Source organism: Strix uralensis, chromosome 5 (genome assembly GCF_047716275.1).
Source record: "Strix uralensis isolate ZFMK-TIS-50842 chromosome 5, bStrUra1, whole genome shotgun sequence".
Classification (NCBI taxonomy): domain Eukaryota; kingdom Metazoa; phylum Chordata; class Aves; order Strigiformes; family Strigidae; genus Strix; species Strix uralensis.
In genome coordinates this window covers 17,947,475-17,971,117 of record NC_133976.1, presented here as the reverse complement: position 1 = coordinate 17,971,117, position 23,643 = coordinate 17,947,475, and the positions used below count along the sequence as shown (strand labels likewise).

Sequence of the window (23,643 nt, the reverse complement as noted above, 5' to 3'; positions counted from 1 at the left end):
TAATCCATGCTGACATTTAAAGGGTTGAATCTTCAGTACCGGTATCTTAAGACAGACCACAAAGTGAGCAAGAGTGCTCTAATCACTACCTCCACAGTCTTAAGCAGCTCAAAATGGGAGGACAGCACTGATCCAAGTAAAAGCTTTCTGGCTGAATTTTTTAGATGAACGCAGAATCTTCAGCTGAAATTCACAGCTAACATTTTGTATAGTAGTTCTGCAAGTTCCTTAATCAAGAACTATTGACCAAATAATTTAAAAGCACAATACTAGTCCTACTGAAACAACCTGGGCATTGCATACTGCATTAGATTCCTAAACATCACTCCAAATTTTCAGAAACATTTTACAATTTATTTCATTCAAGCCTTTAAAAGAGTGCCTACTGAGGTTATTAACTAGATTCTTTACTGTTCTAAAAAAAAAAAAATAAAAAATATGCCTCTGTATAATTTTCTTCAAATCTCCTTTATTAGGTTGCAACAAGCAACAATAAGACAATCCAAAAAAATCATGCTGCCAGGCTTCAGGATTAATTTTATCAACAAATGATTGTGAAAGGAACAAATATTTAGCAAAATAACAATTCAGCCTCTAGAAAATTACAACAGAAACCAAATAAAAAGTTATCTACCAAAGTTGTGAATTAAAATAATAGATTTATCTATTACAGATGTATCATCAAAATGTAATTTCTTACTGAATCTGTCCTTCAGCTTTATAATATTTTTCAAATTAATTAAAGAGAATTTCCCACACGTGATTTTGCTAATAGCAATTGTGCTGGTTTTGACTGGGATAGAGTTAATTTTCTTCAAAGAAACATAGCTAGTATGGAGCTATGTTTTGGATTTCTGCTGGAAACAGTGTTGAAAACACAGGAATGTTTTAGTTATTGCTGAGCAGTGCTTACACAGAGTCAAGGCCTTTGCTCCTCACACCACCCCACCAGTGAGAAGGCTGGGGGTGAACAAGAAGTTGGGTGGGGACAGAGCTGGGACAGCTGACCCCAACTGACCAAAGGGATATCCCTTACCATATGGTGTCATGCTCAGCATTTAAAGCTGGGGGAAGAAGGAGGAAGGGGAGGGACATTCAGAGTTATGGCGTTTGTATTCCCAAGCATGCTGGAGCCCTGCTTTCATGGAGATGGCTGAACACCTGCCTGCCAATGGAAAGTAGTGAATGAATTCCTTGGTTTGCTTTGCTTGCGTGCGTGGCTTTTGCTTTACCTATTAAACTGTCTTTATCTCAACCCATGAGTTTTCTCATTTTCACCCTTCTGATTCTCTCCCCCATCCCACTGGAGGGGACTGAGCAAGTGGCTGTGTTGGGCTTAGTTGTCAGCTGGGGTTAAACCATGACGACAACGAGGCCTGAAGATGCTGAACTTTTAGGCTTTAAACTCTGACTAGAATATACCCTGAAATGTTGGAAAGGAGGTCAAGCTGTGTGTTCAAACATAAATTTAAATCAATGTCAATGTTTTACTATCTCAGATATTATTTAAACTGGAAATGCAGCTTCATTTGGTATATAGCTACAAGATTTTTGACACAGCATACTCATACCCAGTTACTTTATGTACACTGGTATTCCTTGATTCCCAAACACCCTAAATTAATACCAAAATGGTAAAATATATAGAAAAATTAAATAAAAAATAAATCAGATTTACTGCAATGACCTTTTCTATACCTTAAAAAATGCATGCCGAGATTTTATGATGGCCAATACTGATCATCTAATACCATTTTAGAAAACTGTTTTCTGTAGATGTTATTTTTCAGGGTAGTATTAAAAACTTATCAGTATAAAATATCTGCTATCACAGAATGGCTCTGTGGAAAGATGAAGCTTACCATATACTGACAATGTCTCTAGCTCGTTCCAATCAAAATGATGGCAGTACAGTGCTATTACTTGGAAGAAACATGCTCTAACCAAACAATGTGCATTGCAAAATGACCTACTGCCTCTGTTTAAGCCCAGAGGGCAAGTGAGCACCAAGCAGAGGTTCACTCACCCCTTCCCCTACAGCACTGGGAAGGAGAAAATGAAGCAAAAGGCTCAGGAATAGAGATAAGGACAGAGAAGGGTGGCTCACTCATTATGGTCATGGGCAAAAAGACAGACTTGTTAGGGGAAGAAAAATTCAAAACACTAACACCACCACTACTTAACAGATAGAATGGGACAGTGAGAAGCATTACCACATCTTAAAAACACCTCCTCCCACCTCTCCCTTCTTCCCAGGTTCAGTTTTGCTCTCAATATCTCCACCTCCTCCTCCCAGCGGCACAGGGGCAGGGGATGAGGCTGCAGTCAGTTCGCAGCTTCTTCCTCCAAGGCGGAGGAAGCACTCCTCTGCATTCTTCCCCCTGATCCATGTGGTTTCCCTCTCATGGGAGACAGTCCTCCACAAACTTCCTCTGTTGTGAGTCCTCCCCATGGGATGCATTATTCTCAAGATGCTCTGGCGTGGGTTACCCCCACGTGTTGCAGTCCTCCCAGCGCTGAACTACAACAGTGGGGGCTGCTTCTTCCCACAGAGTCCCAGCCTTCTTCAGGCACTGCCTGCTCCAGTGTGTGGTCCTCCACAGGCTGCAGGCGAGTCTCTGCTCCACCAGTGACCTCCATGGTGGCAGGGGGGCAGCCTGCCCTCTCACCACGGGATACAGGGAAGTCTCTGCTCCGGCACACCTCCCTCCCTTCCTCCTCCTTCCTTCCACTGACCTCGGGTTTGCAGAGGTGTCCCTCTCATCACTTGTTCTCAAAGTCATCCACCCATCTTCCATATCCCCCCCCCCCCCCGCCCCGCCTCAGGTTTCCCTTCTTAAAAATGTTATCGCAGAGGCTCAGCCACCATCGCTAATTGGCTCGGCCTTGGCCAGAGGCGGGTTTGACTTGGAGCTGGGGAGCTTCGAGAAGCTTCTCACAGGGGACCACCACTGTAGCCCCCTCCCCCTGCTACACAAACCCAGCACAGTTCCAAAACAAAGGCATCAGCTCATGTGAAGTTCTACTGAAGATTTACACACTGCAGAGACTCCCAAAGCCATACAGAAACTGATTGTCCAGGCATGGGGATAGAAATAGTGGTGTCAAACCATTAATTGATTCCAGAAGTTTTACAATTCTCAGGAATAGCAATGAGCTATTGAAAATGGATCATGGACACCTTTCAAGAATCTGGATTTGCCGCATAACTTTCAGACCAGCAAGGACTCTATCATGAACATTTCTAGGGCTGTTTATCTTTCATGTTACCTCAATAAAGCGTGGCTAGTCTCAGAAGCCTGTGAAAAGCCTCTGCATCCTTGGGGTCTTAAACTATAAACCAAATTAATACTCATTTCTAACAAATGACAAGATGCTGCTGCTATGGAAACAGGCGGGAAGCAAAGGTTGTCACGCACTGCTCACTGAGAGCCTACAGGGATCCAAACTGCAGAGTTCTGCTTCTGGACAAGAGATAATTTAAAACTAAAAGAAAAAAAAAACCAACAACATAGTCATAGCCCAATCAGAATAAAAGAAATGAACAATCCATACATAATGAAACAGGACTCAGTACTACAGGAGAAGGGAATCTACAAATCAGAAAACTGGAAACCTCTTTACCACATCCCTAATTTACACAGCAGGTATTCAGAAATTATAATAATAATCACACTTAAAACTTTAAAAAGTAAAAATATACTACAATCATACAAACATTCAGTCTGCACTAAAATATTTAACTTCTAAAACTGATATGGTATCATGCAACAAAATATGTTTCAAATTGTATCTTACAGAAATCTCAATAAAATCAAAGTTTTTAATTATGAAAATGTTTTATTAAAAAGGTGTTGGATTATTTCAAAATTAAACAACAGCACATCACCCCCATAAAAGCAATTTTTTTCTGAAATATTAAAATGAAGTTAAAACATACCTAAAAGACAACTTTCCTCTATCTGCAATCTAAGCTGTAAAAAAAGTATCATTAATGAAAGTTGTTTATACCTTTCAGAAAGGACAGATTGATTTGTTTTCCCACTAACACACTGCTTTTCCGCAGGTTTGATAAATTACTACAAACAAAGAAAGAATCTAGTTAGAAAGAAGAAAAACTTGTTTATTAACAAACAGGAAGACTATTAGAACTTAAAGCCTCAATCATGAAAATGCTACTTTTAATTTTGTGGAGATGTATTTGAGCATAATGTATAAGAATTTTTTTCAGCTACCTGAGAATTTATTAAAGGATAATCAGAAGACACAGTGTTTGTTGAGCTGATTTGTATTTAATAATTTTTACAAAACTTTCAAAAAAATCTCGTTTTCATTTATGGAAAGAAAAGAAAACAGTAGACTGTTGACATCTGGAAATTTTCATTCATAACCTTTTTGCAAAAGTGAAAAAAAAAGAATTGTCAGTATTTAAAGGAAAAAGAAAGAAAGCACAGGCATTTCAACTGTTATCACTATTGTCCTATCTACTACACCATGTTTCCCCTCCAAAATAAACTATTTATACCTGCCTAGAATGCAAAAAACCTGCTGTATAGTTTTTGATATGTATTTAGCTTATTCAAGGTATTATTACTATTTCCTAAGTCACTACATAAAACTTGCATTTTCAATACTATTTATTGTGTTTCATAAAATTTCTATTAGAAACAAATTCAAAGCAAATACAAGTTGGAGGCATAATTTCCATTTATTACTTTTCATAATACCTTTTTCACTCAGAGGTATCAACACAATATATGGAATTATTGCCATTGTTCTCAAAGACAGATAAAGGACAACAAAATCACAGCATAGTGTCTAATTATTGTCATCTATCCAAAAAAATGGAATAATCATCAAAAGTTATACAATACAGTATATACTAATCATATGGATATTGATGATGATTCGATTTAAAACTATCGTGAAAGACTGTCAGTTTGATATATGTTTTCAGTTTGTGTGGGTTATATTCCTTTTCAAAAACAGACACCAGGAGGTCAGGTTGATGCCTCTGGAGGAAAAGTGAGATTCCTCAAGAGCTTCCCTTCAGAGCAACTGAGGACACCTAAGAAGGAAAGTTCCAGTGACCACAGTGAAGACCAGAAGAAAAATTACAGCAAAGAACTGGGGGCCTGCACCAACCAGAGCCAGAAAGACTGATGAGAGGATCAGGAAGCAAAGAGAATTTGAAGAAAGAAATCTTGTAGAGGCCAGAGTGGACTCGAAAGAGCTTGCTAGGATTCAGAAAGTCATTAAGGGCACAGCTACTGCAGTGTTTTGGTTTGAATTGCAAGCATTCTTTTGAAATACATTCTCAAGTACATTCATTACTGAATCATGGCTTGCATCAGAGTTTCTCTCCACAGCTGCACTCCTATTGCACCACACTATTTGCCAATGCAGATACTCAAAGTTAGAAATCAACCTGGAAGCAAACATGCCCAATAAGGATGCACTGAATAGATGTAGAGTTGCCTACAAACTCCTTTTACTTCTGCTCTCTCATAAATAGAAAGAATTTTGTGACTAGTAAAGAAACTAACTATTCTAACTTCTACTTAACAAAAAACAGCCTTTAAACAATTCAAAAAGCATTTTTGGAATGCTATCAAGTGAAAGAGGAGGAGCTGTGTTAAGCCACCTCCAAGGTCAGGCCAACCTGAGGTTTTACTGAGTATCCAGGGTTCTGTCAGAAGTAGTACAGGTAGCTAAGAATGAACCCCTTCCACATGAAAGACTTTCTGCAAAGTTTTTGTATCTTCTATTTCCATCATCACTTACACGCACAACAGAAAAAAAAATGAGTCAGACTGGGAATTTGACGTAATGTTTTCCCATATACTCCCTCTCTGCAGGAAAAGACAATCAGACACAAAGTATTTTAGTTTCAAAAACATTCAGCCAAACTAAACTACAGAAGAGTCTGCTATTCTATCGCAGCCATCTGCTTTGTTTATAAGCAAAGAATGTTCAATATACTGCAATAAATTCAAAGCCTTCAATCTGTCTCCTGTCACGAGAAAACAGAATGTTGCAGTGCTAAATATGGAAAAACTGAATTTCCATTAATTCCTGAAGTGGCCAAACACCTTTTGACTCTGGATTAAAACAAAGTTTCATGCCCAATTTTCTTTATGCTGATATTCAGAACTAGAGAAATAATACAGCTACAACCCCAATTACCACTTAAAAATTAAGATTTCTCAGAACTTGGTAAACATTTATCACATAATTCTTAGCAATCTGAAGTCAAATGAACACCACCATCTTCCCTCTAGAAGAGGAAAGCATAGCTAATTCATAATTATTAACACACGCTCTCTTTCATTATCCACTCTCTATAAGAAAGCATGGACACGCACAATTGCTAGTCCAACCTCCAGCAGTAATGGTATTCATCAGTAATCTTCTTGTGAGCCTTTACAATGGCCCTACTACTTGACTTCAATCAGCTGTAAAGCTCCCTTATTCTGTTATCACATCAGTGTGAGGGAATGAATGCCAAGGATTGAATGCCCTCCTAAAGGAGCACAGTCATGCTGTTAGAATAGCAATGAGCTTCATCTGACACTGCTCAACACATTCTTTCACACTCCCTCACTCTTGCAGAGGGATGCATGCATGACAAAAATATCTGTTGCGTGCGAAAGCTAAGAAACATATCTACAGAATAATATACTAAATAGAGCATATCACAGTTTAATAGAAAGAGTTGGAAGTTGATATAAAGGATGCTATTAATAGACTTAACTGGCAGCAGTTGTGTTCCATTTGTCAGAAGAAAGGGATGGGCAAAATAATTATTCTACTGAGAAAGATATTCAGAATTTCAATACAGTATGTCTCATCTATTAATACTCAATTCTCCTTAAACTCTTTTTACTTTTGCTGATACAAGGACCTAAGCATAAACTTATTCTTGCTCATCTTAATAAAGAGAAGAAAACAAGAGATCCAGATCAAAAAATGGAATCTTTTGGTAGCTCAGCCTCTCTCCTCCCTGTACTGTTTACTGTTGTACACATTACTTCATCCAAAACAAGGGGTTTAGCCTGATCCAGTATCTCTACTAGTATGCCCACAGAATCTAGACTACAAAGTTATCAGATAGCTCAGGCAGGAAACTGAATTGTCATCCATAATTTAATATTGCTTTTAGGACTAATTCAGAGGTTTTTTTATTTTTGTAATTTCAAATACATCATCAGCACTCCACCATAAAAGTAAACTATGCTTTCTCAGAAAGAACAAAAAAGATTGCAATTTTCTAGCTCAAGTATATTGGTGGATTTTCAGTAATAAATATATTATAAAATGCTTTACAAAAGTTTATATTTCTACAGTTAGTAATGGTAAACTCCACATTCTGACCAGCTATAAACCAGTGTTTTTCCTCTAGAAAGGTTATTTCTACTAAATATTTTTAAAATATTTCAATCAAAACCTATTTTCATAAAGATACTGAAAAATGTACAGAATCTTGCAAATATAAGATAGAGTGGCTGAAAGGAGGAAAGACATCAGAAAGCTTGGCAAACAAAATGCAGCAGCTATCCTAAGAAAATTCATTCTTTTTTAGGACATTCTCTTTTACATCAACACTAGGCTGCAAGTCCATTAATTCTGTAAATCTTACACTATGCTTCTATTTCCTGACATCCATTAAGACATTCTGATTTTTCCTGCTCAGTTAAAATTTTTATATTAAAAAAAAAATCTTCCTTGCATGTGAGCTTATTTAAATTCCTGTGCCGTTCTGTTAAGGATGAAGAGAAAGTATAGTGCTGTAGACTGTGAAATGCCTTTGTGTTATTTGACCAGAAGCAGATTATTTCAATAGTGCACTACACTCTACAGTCCATTTTAGAGCAAACAAGAATACAGTGAAATCTTTCTGCGATAAAGTATCTGTCAGCATCGACTCCTGCTTGGAGAAGCAGAGAACAACCTTTGTGTCCCTTCTCAGGAATAAGGCATTGATGTGGCAAGTGAATGGGGCTTCTGAACACGGTTTTGGGAACATGAACTGACATCTCTGCATACTGGAGATACATTAAAACTAATGAGTAACTCAACTGCTGATGTTTTCTTGAGGAGCTACAAATGAACCAGTGATATAAACAACAATTTTTCCAGTAGGAATGTTTTAAATATTGTCTCCTGCACCTCTCAGTCATGCTTGTAAAAAGATCAAAACTCAGAATGGAGGTCTACAAAACACCTTCCCCAGAGAAAATATATAGCTGAAATTGCATCTGCAGTAGTACTAGACTTTAGTATACAGTATTTGGTGACACCCTTTCCTGGTAATGTAAGGAAGAGAAGGCACCAACAGAAATCAGTAAAGAGGCGCTTTTCTTTTTAGTATAGGTGAGCAACAAAAACCTATAACTTGATCCACCCTAACTGGTCAGGCAGTTGGACTAGATGTTCGTTGTAGACCACTCCCAACTGAAATACTCTATTCTATTACACTAATTATATCCTAACAAATAGTTATTAGCACATGCAGGTAGTGAAACTGAATCACATCACATGTACAAAGTGGCCAGAAATGATTGCTTCTAAGGAGGCCAGACAGCCATCCCCTGCCTCCTCTCATGAGCAACAGTGCGATATGGAACTGCCCAGCTCTTCATGCCTTGCTTAAGCTTAATTATGTCTAATAAACCATAAAGCTAAATTAGAACAGGATCCTATTCACAGCCATGGGCAGAAGGAAGGAAAGGAATGGCAGCTGAGATACCACAAGTCCAAAACCCCCACTAACTGGAGAACAAGAAAGCACTCATAGCTCACACTTGGTTTCAGCAAACAACATTATTTAAAAGAACTAGGCTGTGCCAAAAGTAGATTGCAAGACACATGCTTGATGAGCTAAAGACCTCTGAAGGTTGTTAACACACTGTTTATACACAACATTGATGAACTCCTGAACATCAGTTTCAGGATTAAACATGAGATTAAGTTTGTAGTTAACAACATGTGCTTTAGTACAGGTATGCATACTTCCACACGTGCTTATCTTCATACTTCCAAGAACTCTTTCTAAATATGAAGAGTTTTCTGAATCAGGATTTATTTGTATTCCTGAAACCAATGAAGCAGAATAAGAGCCAAAAGAAAAAAAAAAATTACTGCATTGGTGAGTATAATATTTAATGAAGATTTAACTTCACAAAGTCTACTTTTCTACTGATGCTATCAGAATTTTTGGAAATGACACTAGGAAAAAACATTTAAAGCAAAAACTCCTTAATCTATAAAAAAGCTATGGTGATAAAATACATAGAGTAGCTTAAATCATACAAATATAAACTCAAACACATCTAAAAGAAAACATATACCCATTACATTTTAATACCAAAATGAGTAACTGTTAAATTCGTCATTAAAAAGTCCTTTACGGAGACTAAAATTTACTACAATGAAAGCACCTGCAACATTACTCTGATTTCGCATAATTTTCTGTTAATGACCTAGACTTAGCAATATGATGGAAAACCTAATAATGCAGTATTTAGTTCTTACATAAATTAAAAAAAAAAAAGGAAGAAAACCAAAATCATAATGGTTTTAAATGACTCAAAAAGATAAAATAACTTCCTTAGTTTCCCTTGATTTTACAATCAGTCCTTTAACGGATCAAAGCATGTTAGCACAACTGTTTTATTTAGAAATATTAAATACAACTCATTTCTCCTACACTTTGTTCTCCCCACTCCCTACCTGCTCCCCTGCTGAAGGAATAACATTAGTTTTTGCTAATGCTGTTAAACAATATAAATGTCTTGTCCATAGTTGAAAGCTATCATGTTTAAAATTAAAGAAATACTTATTTCCAAATATATGTGCTCCTGGCATGTAAACCCATATAGGACTGACATTAATGTTTTGTGAAGAATAAAATGCTTCCGATATCTATCTTGTAAGAATGTGGAACTAAATAAGATACAAAATAATGAAAAAATGGATTACTGGAAAAATTGAAGGTCAAACCTGATGTTTGCCTGAGACCAGGAAAAGGAAGCAGTAGAGAAGTAGTAGATGAACAAAAAGTAGGCCTTGTCTCAGTGAGCAATGCCAACATCTGAAGGAAACCACCTTGTACTTTGAGTAAGAGTTTATTCACACAAAAAAGGCTGCCTATCATAATCCTACTAAAAAATACAGTTATGATGAATAATTGTTTACCTAATTAAAGGCTTTCTTGGCTTAACTGGAAAACAAAGACATAATTTGCCTTTAACACAAATCAGATTTTGTGTAAAATATCTGTATCTATTGTCTTCTTGACACTTCACTTTGCTCATTTATTTGTCAGCAAATCAGGCAACTTGCTGAACCACACTGAACAAAGAGGTCAGATCTCCTCATCTCCTCTCCAAATGGAGACCAGAGGAGGAAGTTAACTTTCCCTACTGGGTTATAGTGCCAAGTGCTGGAAAAATGTATGTGGAAGGAAGAGCAGAAAAAAAATATATTTGAAAAACAAAGGATGGCACATTTCAGAGTACTGTTTTTAAAGCAAAACAAGATTTACGTGGAAAATGCAAATATTGATACCTTAGCAAATCAACATCTTACATTTTTCTATTTAAATATGTAAATTAGCAGAAAGCCTTCATTATCAATACTGTAAATTAATAAATACTGTGAAGGGAAAAGTGCTGCCTAATTCTGCATGTCCACATTGCATTTCTAACATGAAACATTCCAACTCTGATGTGGGTATGAAAAAAATACAGTGCCTTGCAGAAGAAAGACATCCTTTCATCACATGTAGTTTGTAAAAAATTGTTAAAAATAATACCTTTTTCAACCTTTCTAACCTGTCTAGAGTTATCCTTGTGCTCTATAGGACACCCTATGGAACTCCTATATGATGCATCTGAGAAACTTTACAAGTGTCCAGTTAGTTTGGAAAAATTTAGCTAACCATCTTTTATTATGTGGAGAGTATCCAAATGTTATCAACATATCTTCAGTCTCCCAGTATGGCTACTCTGAAAGTATCTCTACGTTGAATACCTTGTCTTTGACAGTCATCAGCAGTAAGGGAAAATTCAAGAAAGTGTAAGCTTTAGGTAACTTCTTCTCCCATACTCCAGCATCTTGTCACAGAGATTTCTTGAGCCAGATGTTGGAATCTGTTTCAATACCTAATGATGGATTTTTCTCTCACAAGTTTGCTCAGTCACTTTTTGAATCCCTATAAAATTCAGGACCCACAGAGTCTTGTAGTAAAGTGTTCCAAAACTAAATTGTCTCCTGTGTAGAGAAGTATCTTCTTAGGCTTGAACCTGACACCTCTTTTTCAATGTCACTAAACCTTTCCCTATGTCACGCATATTTTGCACACCTCTAATATAGTCCCTTCTCAATCTTTTTTCCCCCAGGCTAAGGAGTCTTCAGAAGAAGCAATTTTTCATTCTTACTCATTCTTGACTTCTTCCAAGGTTGCCCTTATTCCACAGGAACACCAAGGATTTATACAATGGCAAAATTAGGCTCTCTTTTATTTGCCATTCTAACATTTTCACAGAAGTGTTATGACCTCAAGTTCTTGTTCCTAAGTGGCAACACACAATTCATGGTTAATGATTATGTACAAAAACATAATTTCATTTTTCTCCTTAAATCTTTCCATGTCACTTTACACTTTACATGAATGGGAATTTCAAGTGCTGTTTTATCACTGTCATTGTGTCTCAGAAGGTCCTTCTGCTTTCCTTGGTTCATAAATTCATTTCTATGCTCATTCTGAATGAGCTGTTATCAGCTGCAGACTTTCTCAACTCTTCTTCACCTTTTTTTTCCTGATCACTTGTGAAGATACTAAATAATGACACGTTCAAAACTAAATAAGTAACATTTATGTAATGTAAATACAGATAGCACATGCAGGAAAAATACACAGATGTCTGCAGTGCTTTCTGTTCATCAACTTAAAAATTTTATTTTAATCTGAAAATTTTCTATTTCTAATGTGGAGTTTGTATGAACCACTGCTAATTACCTATCCTCAAAAAGAAAAGTACCTTCGATTGAAATAGTATATTAAAAAGTCTAGAAAAAATGTACCTTAGTTATTTTTAAAGTATCAGCTGTAAGTTTATGAAGTATATTTTAACTATTGTGGATGAGCAACTGGCATCATATGGGTTTGCCTGTATATTTCCCACAGCTACATATCAGCTTGCTAGTTGAATCTTTCTGAATATTCTCATTTCTAACTCCTTCTCCTTTTGTGATCCATAGTTACTTTCTGCTGAGAAAAAGTCACAAAAGGCTTACAAGTTCAAATGCTTAATGGTTTTATAAAGAAGAATGTTGTAAGAAGGATTGCTTTGACAGTTTGATTAGATTAACACAATCAATCAGTTTCAACAACATACGCAGCCTTTAAAAATACAGGTACTGCAACTTCCTTAGTGGATACTACTGCATTTAAATTGAAAAGCACAAATATCACATCTTTCCAATGCAAATTTCCATGGAAAATGAACTGAAACACACTGAATAAGGATGACAGCATTTATAAACACATTCCTCTCACCAAAAGAATAAATCAGCAAAACTGAAGCATAGATACATGTATATGTGTTTGTGAAGACATATTTATATTATTAAAAAAACCCATGGAATTTGTAACTAGTTTGCATGTATCAAAAATAACATAACAATTATTAGAATTATTGAGCTATACAGGAAAAAATTACTAAGTCACAAATTAGAATATTTACAACATAGTCAGCATGGATTTATGCAAGGCATACCCTGACTAACCTGATCTCCTTCTACGACAAGGTGATCTGCTTAGTGAGGGAAAGGCTGTGGATGTTGTTTACCTAGACTTTAGTAAAGCCTTTGACACCATTTCCCACAGCATTCTCCTGGAGAAACAGGCTGCTCATGGCTTGGATGAGCATACCCTTTGCTGGGTAAAAAAACTGGCTGGATGGCCGGGCCCAAAGAGTGGTGGTGAATGGAGTTAAATACAGTTGACGGCCGGTCACAAGTGGTGTTCCCCAGGGCTCAGTACTGGGGCCAGTTCTGTTTAATATCCTTATCAACGATCTGGACGAGGGGATCAAGTGCACCCTCAGTAAATCTGAAGACAACACCAAGTTGGGCAGGAGTGTTGATCTGCTCAAGGGTAGAAAGGATCTACAGAGGGATCTAGACAGGCTGGGTCGATGGGCCGAGGTCAATTGTATGAGGGTCAGCAAGGGTAAGTGCCGGGTCCTGCACATGGGTCACAATAACCCCGTGCAACACTACAGGCTTGGGGAGGAGTGGCTGGAAAGCTGCCTGGTGGAAAAGGACCTGGGGGTGTTGGTCGACAGCTGCCTGAATATGAGCCAGCAGTGTGCCCAGGTGGCCAAGAAGGCCAATAGCATCCTGGCTTGTATCAGAAATAGTGTAGCCAGCAGGACTAGGGAAATGATTGACCTCCTGTACTCGGCACTGGTGAGGCCACACCTTGAATACTGTGTTCAGTTTTGGGCCCTTCACTACAAGAAAGACATGGAGGTGCTGGAGGGTGTCCAAAGAAGAGCGATGAAGCTGGTGAAGGGTCTAGAGCACAAGTCTTATGAGGAGCAGCTGAGGGAACTGGACTCGTTCAGTCCAGTAGCTGGAGAAAGGAGGTTAAGGAGAGACCTTATCGCTCTCTACAACTACCTGAAAGAAGGTTGCAGCGAGCTGGGTATCAGTCTTTTCTCCCAAGTAATAAGCGATAAGAGAAGAGGAAATGGCCTGAAGTTGCATCAAGGGAGGCTTAGATTGGATATTAGGAAAAATTTCTCACCGAAACGGTTATCAAGCCTTCAACAGGCTGCCCAGGGAAGTGGTTGAGTCACCATCCCTGGAGGTATTTGAAAGATGTGTAGGCGTGGTGCTTAGGGACATGGTTTAGTGGTGGACTTGGCAGTGTTAGGTTTAAAGTCGGACTCAATGATCTTAAAGGTCTTTTCCAACCAAAATTATTCTGTGATTCTGTAAATAAAGTATATTCTATATTTTATAGCCACATAATATGCTGTAAATAGGAATACATAATGTTGTAGTTCTGTCTTCTATTAGAATTATCCAGAAATTTCAAAAGATGAAAGAACTGACCAAGCATGTCTGGCAATTATTAACAGGTCTGATTCAAAAAACTGCAGAAAAGGAAATTATATATTATAATTTTGCCTTCTTCAATTTTTTGTTCTGGCAGTCATAACATTATCTAGACATTGCTTTATTCCTCCCCCCCCGTCCCCGAATTTTACTAAATTTTATATTTCAAAAGATGATTCATAATCCATTCATGAATAAAATGAATGTGCAAACTGGTACAGCTATAGCACAAACCTTGCAGATTTATAACCATCCTGCCATAACCAATCTCACCTTGGTATAAAGAAGATCAGAATACGAGGTTAGTAGCAGGATAGACATCTCCTATGGTACTTAAGTAGGAATAAGGATAGGTCCTTATTTTTCAACTCTGGAGCTTGTGAAGTACAGGTCCTTCTTATTTTCAACTCTATTAATCAAGACAACACAATATTCTATATCGTGATCAAACTTGAAAATTTTTGTATACAAACACTACTTTCTGTAGTAACGATAATAATGGACTAGGTTCTGATTTATGTTTGAACAAATACATGATTAGTTTTATCTTGTATAATGATACAATTATCTTGTAAAATGATACAATTCTATCATGATACGACAGCAAAACTAGACATATTTGAACTTTTGTTAACCAAGCACAAATAATCTGAAATTACTACAGAAAAAAATGTTCACAACTTTTAAATCTTTTCAACACACGTTGAAGATGCACTGAGTAACATTAAATACAGACTAAGAGGCATCTGATAGGCTGTAGTGATCTCCATATAATAACAAAATGCACTATTGGCCTTGAGATAGTGCCTACTTAATCCAGGACTGTGTGAGATGGACCAAGTGAGGTTATCTGAAAGCTTATATCTTAATTTACATTAGCAAGTAACTCAGGGCAATAGGAGATGATGAGATTAGAGCAGTTTGGGCTGACGCTTCTACAGCTACAGTAAATGCAATTTGGATTTATGTCTTCATGCTCAACTTAGTCTTGGATTTTACTTCAGACTAGATTTAGCCTTGAGCCCTCAAATACAATGTTACCACCACATTCACAGGGTTCAAAGGTGTCTAAGTCATTGCCCTGAGAGATGTATGTCCCCGTGAGGGGACATTATGTGTAATAAAACATATATGGTATTTGTTATTCAAATCTCAACGGGAAAAAGAAGTTGTAGTCAGGATGTTGTGGCCGAACAGTTTTGTAATTCTCTTATGTAAATAAGAAATAAGATATATGTATATAGTTTCTATTGTTAAAATCAGTTGTTAGAAGGGAGCTAAAATGGCCCCCATCTTCAAGCCACTACAAAAACACTTGTGCTGAGTCATCCCCCCTTCTGTGACGGAAACCTGAGAAAAGCCCGCGAAAACAGGAGAAAAGCCCGGGAAACTTGTTTACACCTTTGCAGACCCCTCAGGGTACGCCCATCATGAATATGGATGAAGCCTACACTATAAAGGGACTCAGTTCTGTCATGTAAGGTGTGTGTCCTGGTAGAGCAGAGACTCCCGGCACACCCAGCGCTGTTTTGCTCACTCGCCGCTTGCTAATAAAATTTTATTCACCACTAGAAATTGAGAAGTGGTTATTTCCCACTAAATTACAATTAATCAATAACATTATGTATTGGAGCCTCTTTGGTGCGTAGCTGAAAAAGAGGTTACTGTTAAATTTCCTCAGAAAGGGATTAACAACAGAAACATTCTGTGAATGAAACCAATAGAAGGCAAGTGAGGACAAAAGGGGAATTTGCTTCAGAACTGCACTACTATTCCAAAACAAAATGCAGACATGCATTTGCTCTGTGTATACGCACACTTGCATCTAAATCTTGCTTCTCAGAAGAAGAATTTGGAAAAAAGTGCCTAATAAACACAGAATGCAAACAACCTAGATGGTGTTATCAAAATGGTAATTGAAGAATATATGAGCTGCACATGCTAATTTATATAATCAAGGTCCCCTCACATGACTGCAGGGATACTACTGCCTATAAGCACCTACAAGTACAAAGCTGCAAAACTAGCAGCATGCCTATTAACACAAGATTGTTCAAAAAAGCTGGAAGTTCTTATTTCCATGTCTGTGAAAATCTTTTAAACAACAGCTTAATAGTTCTAGAAAGAGAAAACATCTTTCATTTCAAGGGGAAGGAAAGAAAAAAAGAAAACTATGAAGGTTGCAAGTAGAGGACTGGGAAACAAAGATAGGAATGTTGGTGAATTGTCAATGCTGATTAAGACAATGGAGAAATAAAAGCTAGGTAGGGTGAAATTAAAGCATTGTGAATCCCTACAATTTGAATGAAAAGAAATCTCAGTAATCAACTAAATACAAGTGTACTTTATTACTCTGCTAAAGTGGGCTGAAGTATCCTTAGTGTAATATTCAACCATTCAAAAGAACAGTAGCTAAATTCAGCATATAGCACACTAAGCATTAGAGAAAAGGGTATTGTTCAACTTCATGAATTACCAGTTTTGGAGTGTTCAACCAGAGGCACTTTAAAAAAAAAACAAAAAACAAAAAACAAAAAACAAACAAGTATGATTTTCTTAACTCATTTCATAAGCTACCTTCAAATGAAGTTCCCAAAGGCATTTTTGGCAACCTTTGTCAGCATACATGAATGACAAACTTTTGCCACTGGCAACACACAATTCAACTTTTATCTGATTGCATGAACTCAGTATTTCTCAAACATCACGATTAATATGAACTGAGAAAGCTATATAAAGAACCCTATTTTTTCTTTCAATGCACTTTTTAAATAAATAAAAATAAAGTCCTATTTTTCCCTCTCTACTGTGGAAAAATACAGTTCCAGCATTTAACCCAAGTACCTCCAGCTTGAACTGAAATTTATCTTCCTTCAATTACCACCACAGTCGTGGCTTTCAAAAACTGCAACAGATGCAGAGTCACCTTCTCTGAAAGATGTTCCCACAACAGCTATTTTCATTTTATTTGTAAACTCTTTCATTGTTTACAAAGTAATGACAGTACTGCAACACAGTTATGAAGCTCAAGTTGTGATTCAGACATTATACTTAGTCTTGAGTGAGTGCTTTAGAGAGATTTATTTTGATTTTTAGCTTCACTGAAAGATATTACTACCCTATGGAACGTTGTTGAAGACAAGTGAGTTACCTGAAATGAATCCTACCCACTGCTTCCCATGCACGAATTTGTTAACTGCTTTATTAAACACACAGTGAAAATGGATTAGGGTGTAGGCAAAAATGTTGAATATAGAAATTAATGTTCTTCCACAGACATATCTTTTCAAATAGGTGAATAGACTAGGTAAAATTTTTAAAAAATTAATAATTTAAGAGACAGTAGTATCAAATTAATAATTAATTTAAAATGCGCAGGCATTTTTAGTTATAACTGATTTGTATACTTAATCAGAATAACCACTACAACAACCTAGTATTTCACACACTGTACTTTCTATTGCATGTTCTATACTCTGTTCAGAGATCTGCATAATCAGAAGGACAACTTACTTTCTGAACCAGTGCCAAACTGAAGATTCCTAAGCTGAAATTTTCTGTTGTTTTGAAATGAATCTTAACAGCTAAAGGCAGCAAAGATTTAGTGGAATAATGCTTACTAATGACAGTCCAGAGGACAGCTGAAATCAGATTTAACTTGAAAATCACTATCCATAACTGATGCCACATTAGGCAATGCTTTAGAACCTCTTCATATTTACCTACATACTGCATAATATGTAGCATTATTTCAGTTTCACACTACAAAAATATTAATTCCAATTAAGCACAGAACAGACAAAATGTAGCACAGATTTATATACAGTTTGAAATAGTTGGACTTTTTGATCAGTAATTCCTGAACTATTGTTGGGAGAAAAAAAAAAAAAACTAAATTGAGATAACCACAAGAATATGTACAGAGAAAAACGGCAAGGAAATGAAGGAACTGAATGATGGAAGATCTGGGTAATGACAAAAGCAGCAAATGACATATTCTGAGATTAATATTATTCATATCAGACAAAAAATTCAAAACAAGAATAGGAATTGGGCTTCTTGAAATTCTATGAGGGGAAAGTAGAGTACAGATAGTCTGAAAAATGTAAGAGAAAAATATGTTGAACAAAAAAAAACCTATGCAGGATTTACTACCAAAAGTTACAAAATAAGAGAACCAAGAGCTTTCAGAAGAAAAAAGAAGAATTCTTGGTATCAGTAATTGTCATCAGCTATCTAGGGAGAACTGTCATATAGATGCTCTGAAATGCACATCTTAACTAAGGGAGTCAGGTCAGAAAAAAAAAAGTAGATATGCAAATCATCAGCATAATCTGACAGTGAAGTTGTAGGAAAGCCTCAGATCACCCATGAATAGGATGGAGAAGGAAAAGTAAAACAGGACCAAGAACCCCTGTGAGACTGGAAAAGCACAACAGCTCTCAAAATAGACAGTCAAGGGCAATGCAAGTGGCAGAGCAAAGCACAAGACTGTCATGTTATCAGGAAAACAAGAAAGGCCAGAATATTAAAAAAGAAGTGATCATTACTAGGAGCTAAAGCACTGAAGAGACAAAAGAAGATAAAGTTCTTAATATTTCATCTAGTTCTAATGATGCGCATTGCAGAAACAAACTAATTATACTGATTTCATAAACCCCCTACAAGTATCTATGCTACTATAAAGAAGGTATTTTTACTGGATTTGCTGAATACTAGTTTGTCCTTTCTTTCCCCCCTCAAGGTTGTGTTTGAATTTAGGTACTATGTCTTACACAGTGGAAGAGAGTTAAAAATTATTTTGAAAGCTTAATAGATTTTCTGTGCAGGCTGCTTAAAAGCTTTGTCACTAAAATAGTCTGCTTCAAAGCCAATCAGGTTAATCTGTACACTTCAACATACTAATCTTCAATGTAGTAGAATGTTCTGCAGTTCACAGATGAATTTTCTCATGAATATGTGCACATTATTTTACATATAGTAGTGAGGCTGCCTTGTTTTGTAAAGTGGTATCAACTGTAGATTTCTGAATTTCAAGTCTATTTTATAGTAATTTATTTTGTTTCTTACCTGGATGGAGTTCTGCTATTCAGAAACTTATTATGCAAAATAATATAAACCATATATTCAGTATTATTTCCAATTTTGTTCTTCATTTACAGAAGTAACAAAATGTTTGTATTTTTATTCAACTGTTCATCTTGCATCTATTTTAAATTTTTACTGTTCAAAGCTGAAAACATCATGCATTCTCACATTAAGGTAATCTATATCAACTATGTGTAAAGTATGAATGTTTTAATAAATTTGAAACAAGGAACCAGAGAACTGTACTGCACATTAGGATATTTTACATTTGTTCAGGTTTTAACAACAATAAGGTATCAGAAACAAAAGGAAAAATATCAAATGGTGGTCATGGTTTAGTCATTAGTGTTCACTTCTATGAACACCAATAACCAACATAACAACAGGAGCTTGAGAAGAGAACCAAGTAGATTCCAGCTTTAAAATATTAAACTAAACAACTTGAACTTGTAGCATAGTCTCTTAAGACATGTAAGTGAAACTCAGTGAGGAAGGTCTCTGTGGGAAGAAGGAGCAGCTCTATTCTGCATTGCAGGGGTGTCCTGCAAAGTTCCTGTTGTGCTCTGGCTCCTTCCCCTGTGAACTGTGAATTACCCACTGACTCCACATCTCTGCTCACAACCTGCACAGGAGAGTCCCTGCATCCATGACACAAACACAAGCACAAACAGCATGCAACAGTATTGTGTCCAATAACTCATGTTTAAAGAACATTAGGGGCATGAGAAGAAAACCCTGAATCAGTAAGCTCAAAGAAGTTTCAGATAAGAATGCTTATAATGGAGTGTTTCCCTTGTTTCTTTCTTTTTTTCTTTTTTTTTTTTTTAATAGTATCTAAAGGTAGAAAAGATGAAACATACATGCATAACATACACTGAATCAATTTTAACTGAACACCCTTGCAAAGACAGCAGCAATTATTTTGCTATATTGCATAAAACAGTGCTTACAATGGGTTGGAAATCTTTTTCAAAAGTGTTTAAGATCTGATAATAAAGATCTGTTTATAAAGTAATGATGGAAGCTTACTCTCCTACTCTCCTTACTCTAAGTAAAATCCACGTGGCTGTGGAAAAACCATGCAGCTGACAGCACTCAATAGCTTGGATCTATGCTTCTTCATGCATCATCAAAGGTACTTCTCAACAGTGAACCAGTTTGTCATGAACAAATGCCCTGAAAGCAAACTTATGGCTATCTATTACTACAGCCGTCATTTGGCTTACAGAATTTTCACTGTGTATAGCTAAAATTAAGAAGTCTCTTTCATTTTCACATACTAGTTTTTAGATTGCTGTATTAACAGATATAAAATGAAATTTAATAACTGAAAATAAACATTATGTTGCACAGATACTGGAACAATTTTGATGAGATAAACCAGGAGTAACTGAACTAAAACAGGTTACAACATTTAACAATACTGTATGTAGAGAATGACCTACTTTTTGGAAGCACTGATATTACTTATCTGTTTGCATCTGGTTTACGCAAATCTGTGTGACTCAGACTATGAAAATAACAGAATTAAATACCGATAGTGTCATATCCACTAGTGATACTTCGGGAGATGATCATTCACAGGACTTAAGTTCGGTCTAACTACACTGAGAGAATACCTATTCCATCAACAGAAACTGTGGAGCACCATTTTCAGACAACAGCCATACACTCAACACCAGTTGAAACAATAGTCAAAGGAGATTAAAATCTGATATATATAATTAACCTCACCTACTTTACTGAATATCTGGGATAACAATAAAGTACATTAGTATAGCAAAAGTACACAAGGCTTTCTGAACAAGATTTTAGTATTTCTTTCTTCAGCCAAGTATATTTCTACCTTTATCCATGCCATTTTATTTAAAAAATACCCAGAGCATAAAATCAGTTAATCTAGAAACTGTTGGCCTATTCCCATAAGTAGCACTAACAAATGAGTTTCCTGATTAAGGAACCATTAATTCTTCTTTTAGAGGAACAGGAAAATAAATTTGGAAGTAGAACCAAATGGTGAGTTTAAGGAACACCTACAATAATTTATTTGCTATGTAATGGGAAGTCATTTAATGCCACATTGAACTCAATAAAATATCTTGTATTTGAATGGTGCTTGATAATACTTCACCTCTACACAGGCATCCTTGGTCTGACAATTAGTTCTTGTGCCTACAGGATGAGGCAGATGGGCTAAACAGTTTTGCTCACATCTCCACATGAACAGGAGATATGGCTACACAAAATCCCCTCCACATGTGCAGATTTCTTATAGAGGGGGGAAAAAAAAAAAATCCACACACAAAGACAGCTTCATGACAAAATTCACAACATGGAGTTCCACAGCTGCTTTGAACAAAGTAAGCATAGGCTGCTGCTGAAAAGGTAGTTTAACCTAGCTCACCGCCTTGCACATATTTATGCAATGTCATTTATGTCAACATAAAGCATTATGTAGCCATGTAAGGAGCCAGATCATTAAATTCATCTAGGTGGAAACTTACCCAACACAGAAAAGTTACATCATCTCAAAGCAACAGTGAAATCACAGTGAAGATGGATAGCTCAGCATGCCAGGAAATATCTGACAGCTCACTCATCAGAAAGACATTCACCTTTGCCATTCTAGATGATTCAGCCCATTGTGGGGCAGGAAAGCATGAGATCAGTGTAAGGAAGGTTGTAATAATGGACAACAGCATATGTGGAAGCAAAGGCAGAAATATCTGTTAGTGGTTGCTTCACTTAGCTGTCTCAAGTAGAAAATGTGGACACATATCTTCCAATCACTTGCAAGAAAACTCCTTTTTGAAAGTATGTGATAAATTTTCAGTTCCTGACTTCCCAATCTTCATAGGCAAAACACATGTGAGCAGCTACTCTTAATACATACTCATTTAAATTATGTCTAATATAAATCACAGAATCATTTAAATTGGAAAGGACCTCCTGAGATCATCCAAGATCATCCAGTCTAATCACCCTACTAAAGCAGGGTCACCTAGACTGGGTTGTCTAGGACCATGTCCAGCTGGCTTCTGAATATCTCCAAGGATGGAAACCCCATAAATTAGGCAACCTATGCCAGTGTTTGATGACCTTTACAGGACAAAAGTGTTTTCTTGTGTTCAGATAGAATTCCATGTGTTTCAATTTGTGCCCATTACCTCTTCTCCTCTCACTGGGCTCTGCTGAGAAGTTTTACAAATATAAACATAATTCAGAGACTAAGGAAATATATGGGGACTAGAGATACTAATTTTAAAACTACCTTTGAAATCACAGGAAACTGTTATGAAAGTCTGATTTGTACAGAAAATAAAAGATGCACAAAATTAAAGAGCATATGGATGTGAGACACGCAATTTTCCTTTCTCTCTTCTTGTATAGCAACATGATTATCTTTCAGAGTTTGGCCTTTAAGAACAATATCAATTTTAATAAAGCCTTCTAGAAACACTGACTATTCTGAAGTAGCTAAGAAACAAAACAAATTATTTTCTAGACTGTATCTAAAATTCTATTATCATCCTATAGAGTCACGCATCAAGATCCTGATCAATAAAGCACTTTTAGAGTACCTGCTTAAATAACTAAATTCCTGAGTTGTTCTATTGAAGTCAATGGGATTACTCACATTCTTTAAGTTAAGCATAAGAGAAAGTACTTTATCTCATCGTCCCTACACTCATAATCAACTTCTATTTAACCACAGAAAAACTACCATCTATTTCAACAGTGCTGGAAGCTGCCTTAAGAACTTGAACCTAGAAAAACCTACAGGCTTCCCTATACATACCACTGCGTTTTGGTTACGTATGATTTTTGGATGTCTAAATACCTTCCTCATAAAATAGCATGGCTACACATCTTTTTCCTTCTTTTATTTTCTACATTGAATCCTCCCTGATGTCAGTGAAAGCTACTAAAGAAAAATGGGCAAAAATTGCCAATACACAAACATATTTGCAATCCACATTTATTTAAATTAAAAACAGTTGATCTAGTGGCCCAGAATTTCACATGATAAAAAAGTCCTTTTGAATATTATAAGAGGAATTTTAACGCACTTTTTGCAGAAACTCAGAGAGCATCCATTCTGAGATTACAATTTCTAAATTTAAGTGTCGCTCTGTACTTAACCTACGCAGGTAAGGAAGATGTACTCAGTGTGATCAATGGAGCCTAAGAAGGGATTCAGCTGTCCAGCCACTCTAAGCCATACCTAATCTATCTCTAGGCTCCTCTGAGTTCATTTACTAGGTCTCCATCAGCTATCATGGAAGCTTAGATACCTGACACAGCAACACACCCACAAACTTACAGTAAGACAAGTGTATTTTCACATTTATATCTCAGACTGAACCCCACCTCTGCCTACAAGTAAGAAAGCCAGAGACGAGGAACCTGGGAGTTCCAGATCTG

At 36.6% G+C, this 23,643-nt stretch overlaps 1 protein-coding gene across 3 annotated transcripts in view; it reads right to left on the bottom strand.

Annotated features, from left to right (window-relative positions):
• The window catches only part of TBC1D22A (TBC1 domain family member 22A), a 199,412-nt gene that overhangs the window by 50,896 nt on the left and 124,873 nt on the right, over nucleotides 1-23,643 (bottom strand). Inside the window, exon 12 of one of the 3 annotated variants that reach the window (XM_074870050.1) lies at nucleotides 4,174-4,391. The exons of the other annotated variants lie outside the window; for them this stretch is intronic. Coding sequence (XP_074726151.1) covers nucleotides 4,335-4,391 — 57 coding nt within the window. The 3' untranslated portion in view covers nucleotides 4,174-4,334. Of the gene's footprint in view, nucleotides 1-4,173; nucleotides 4,392-23,643 lie in introns of those variants that run through there. 3 annotated transcript variants of the gene reach the window in all.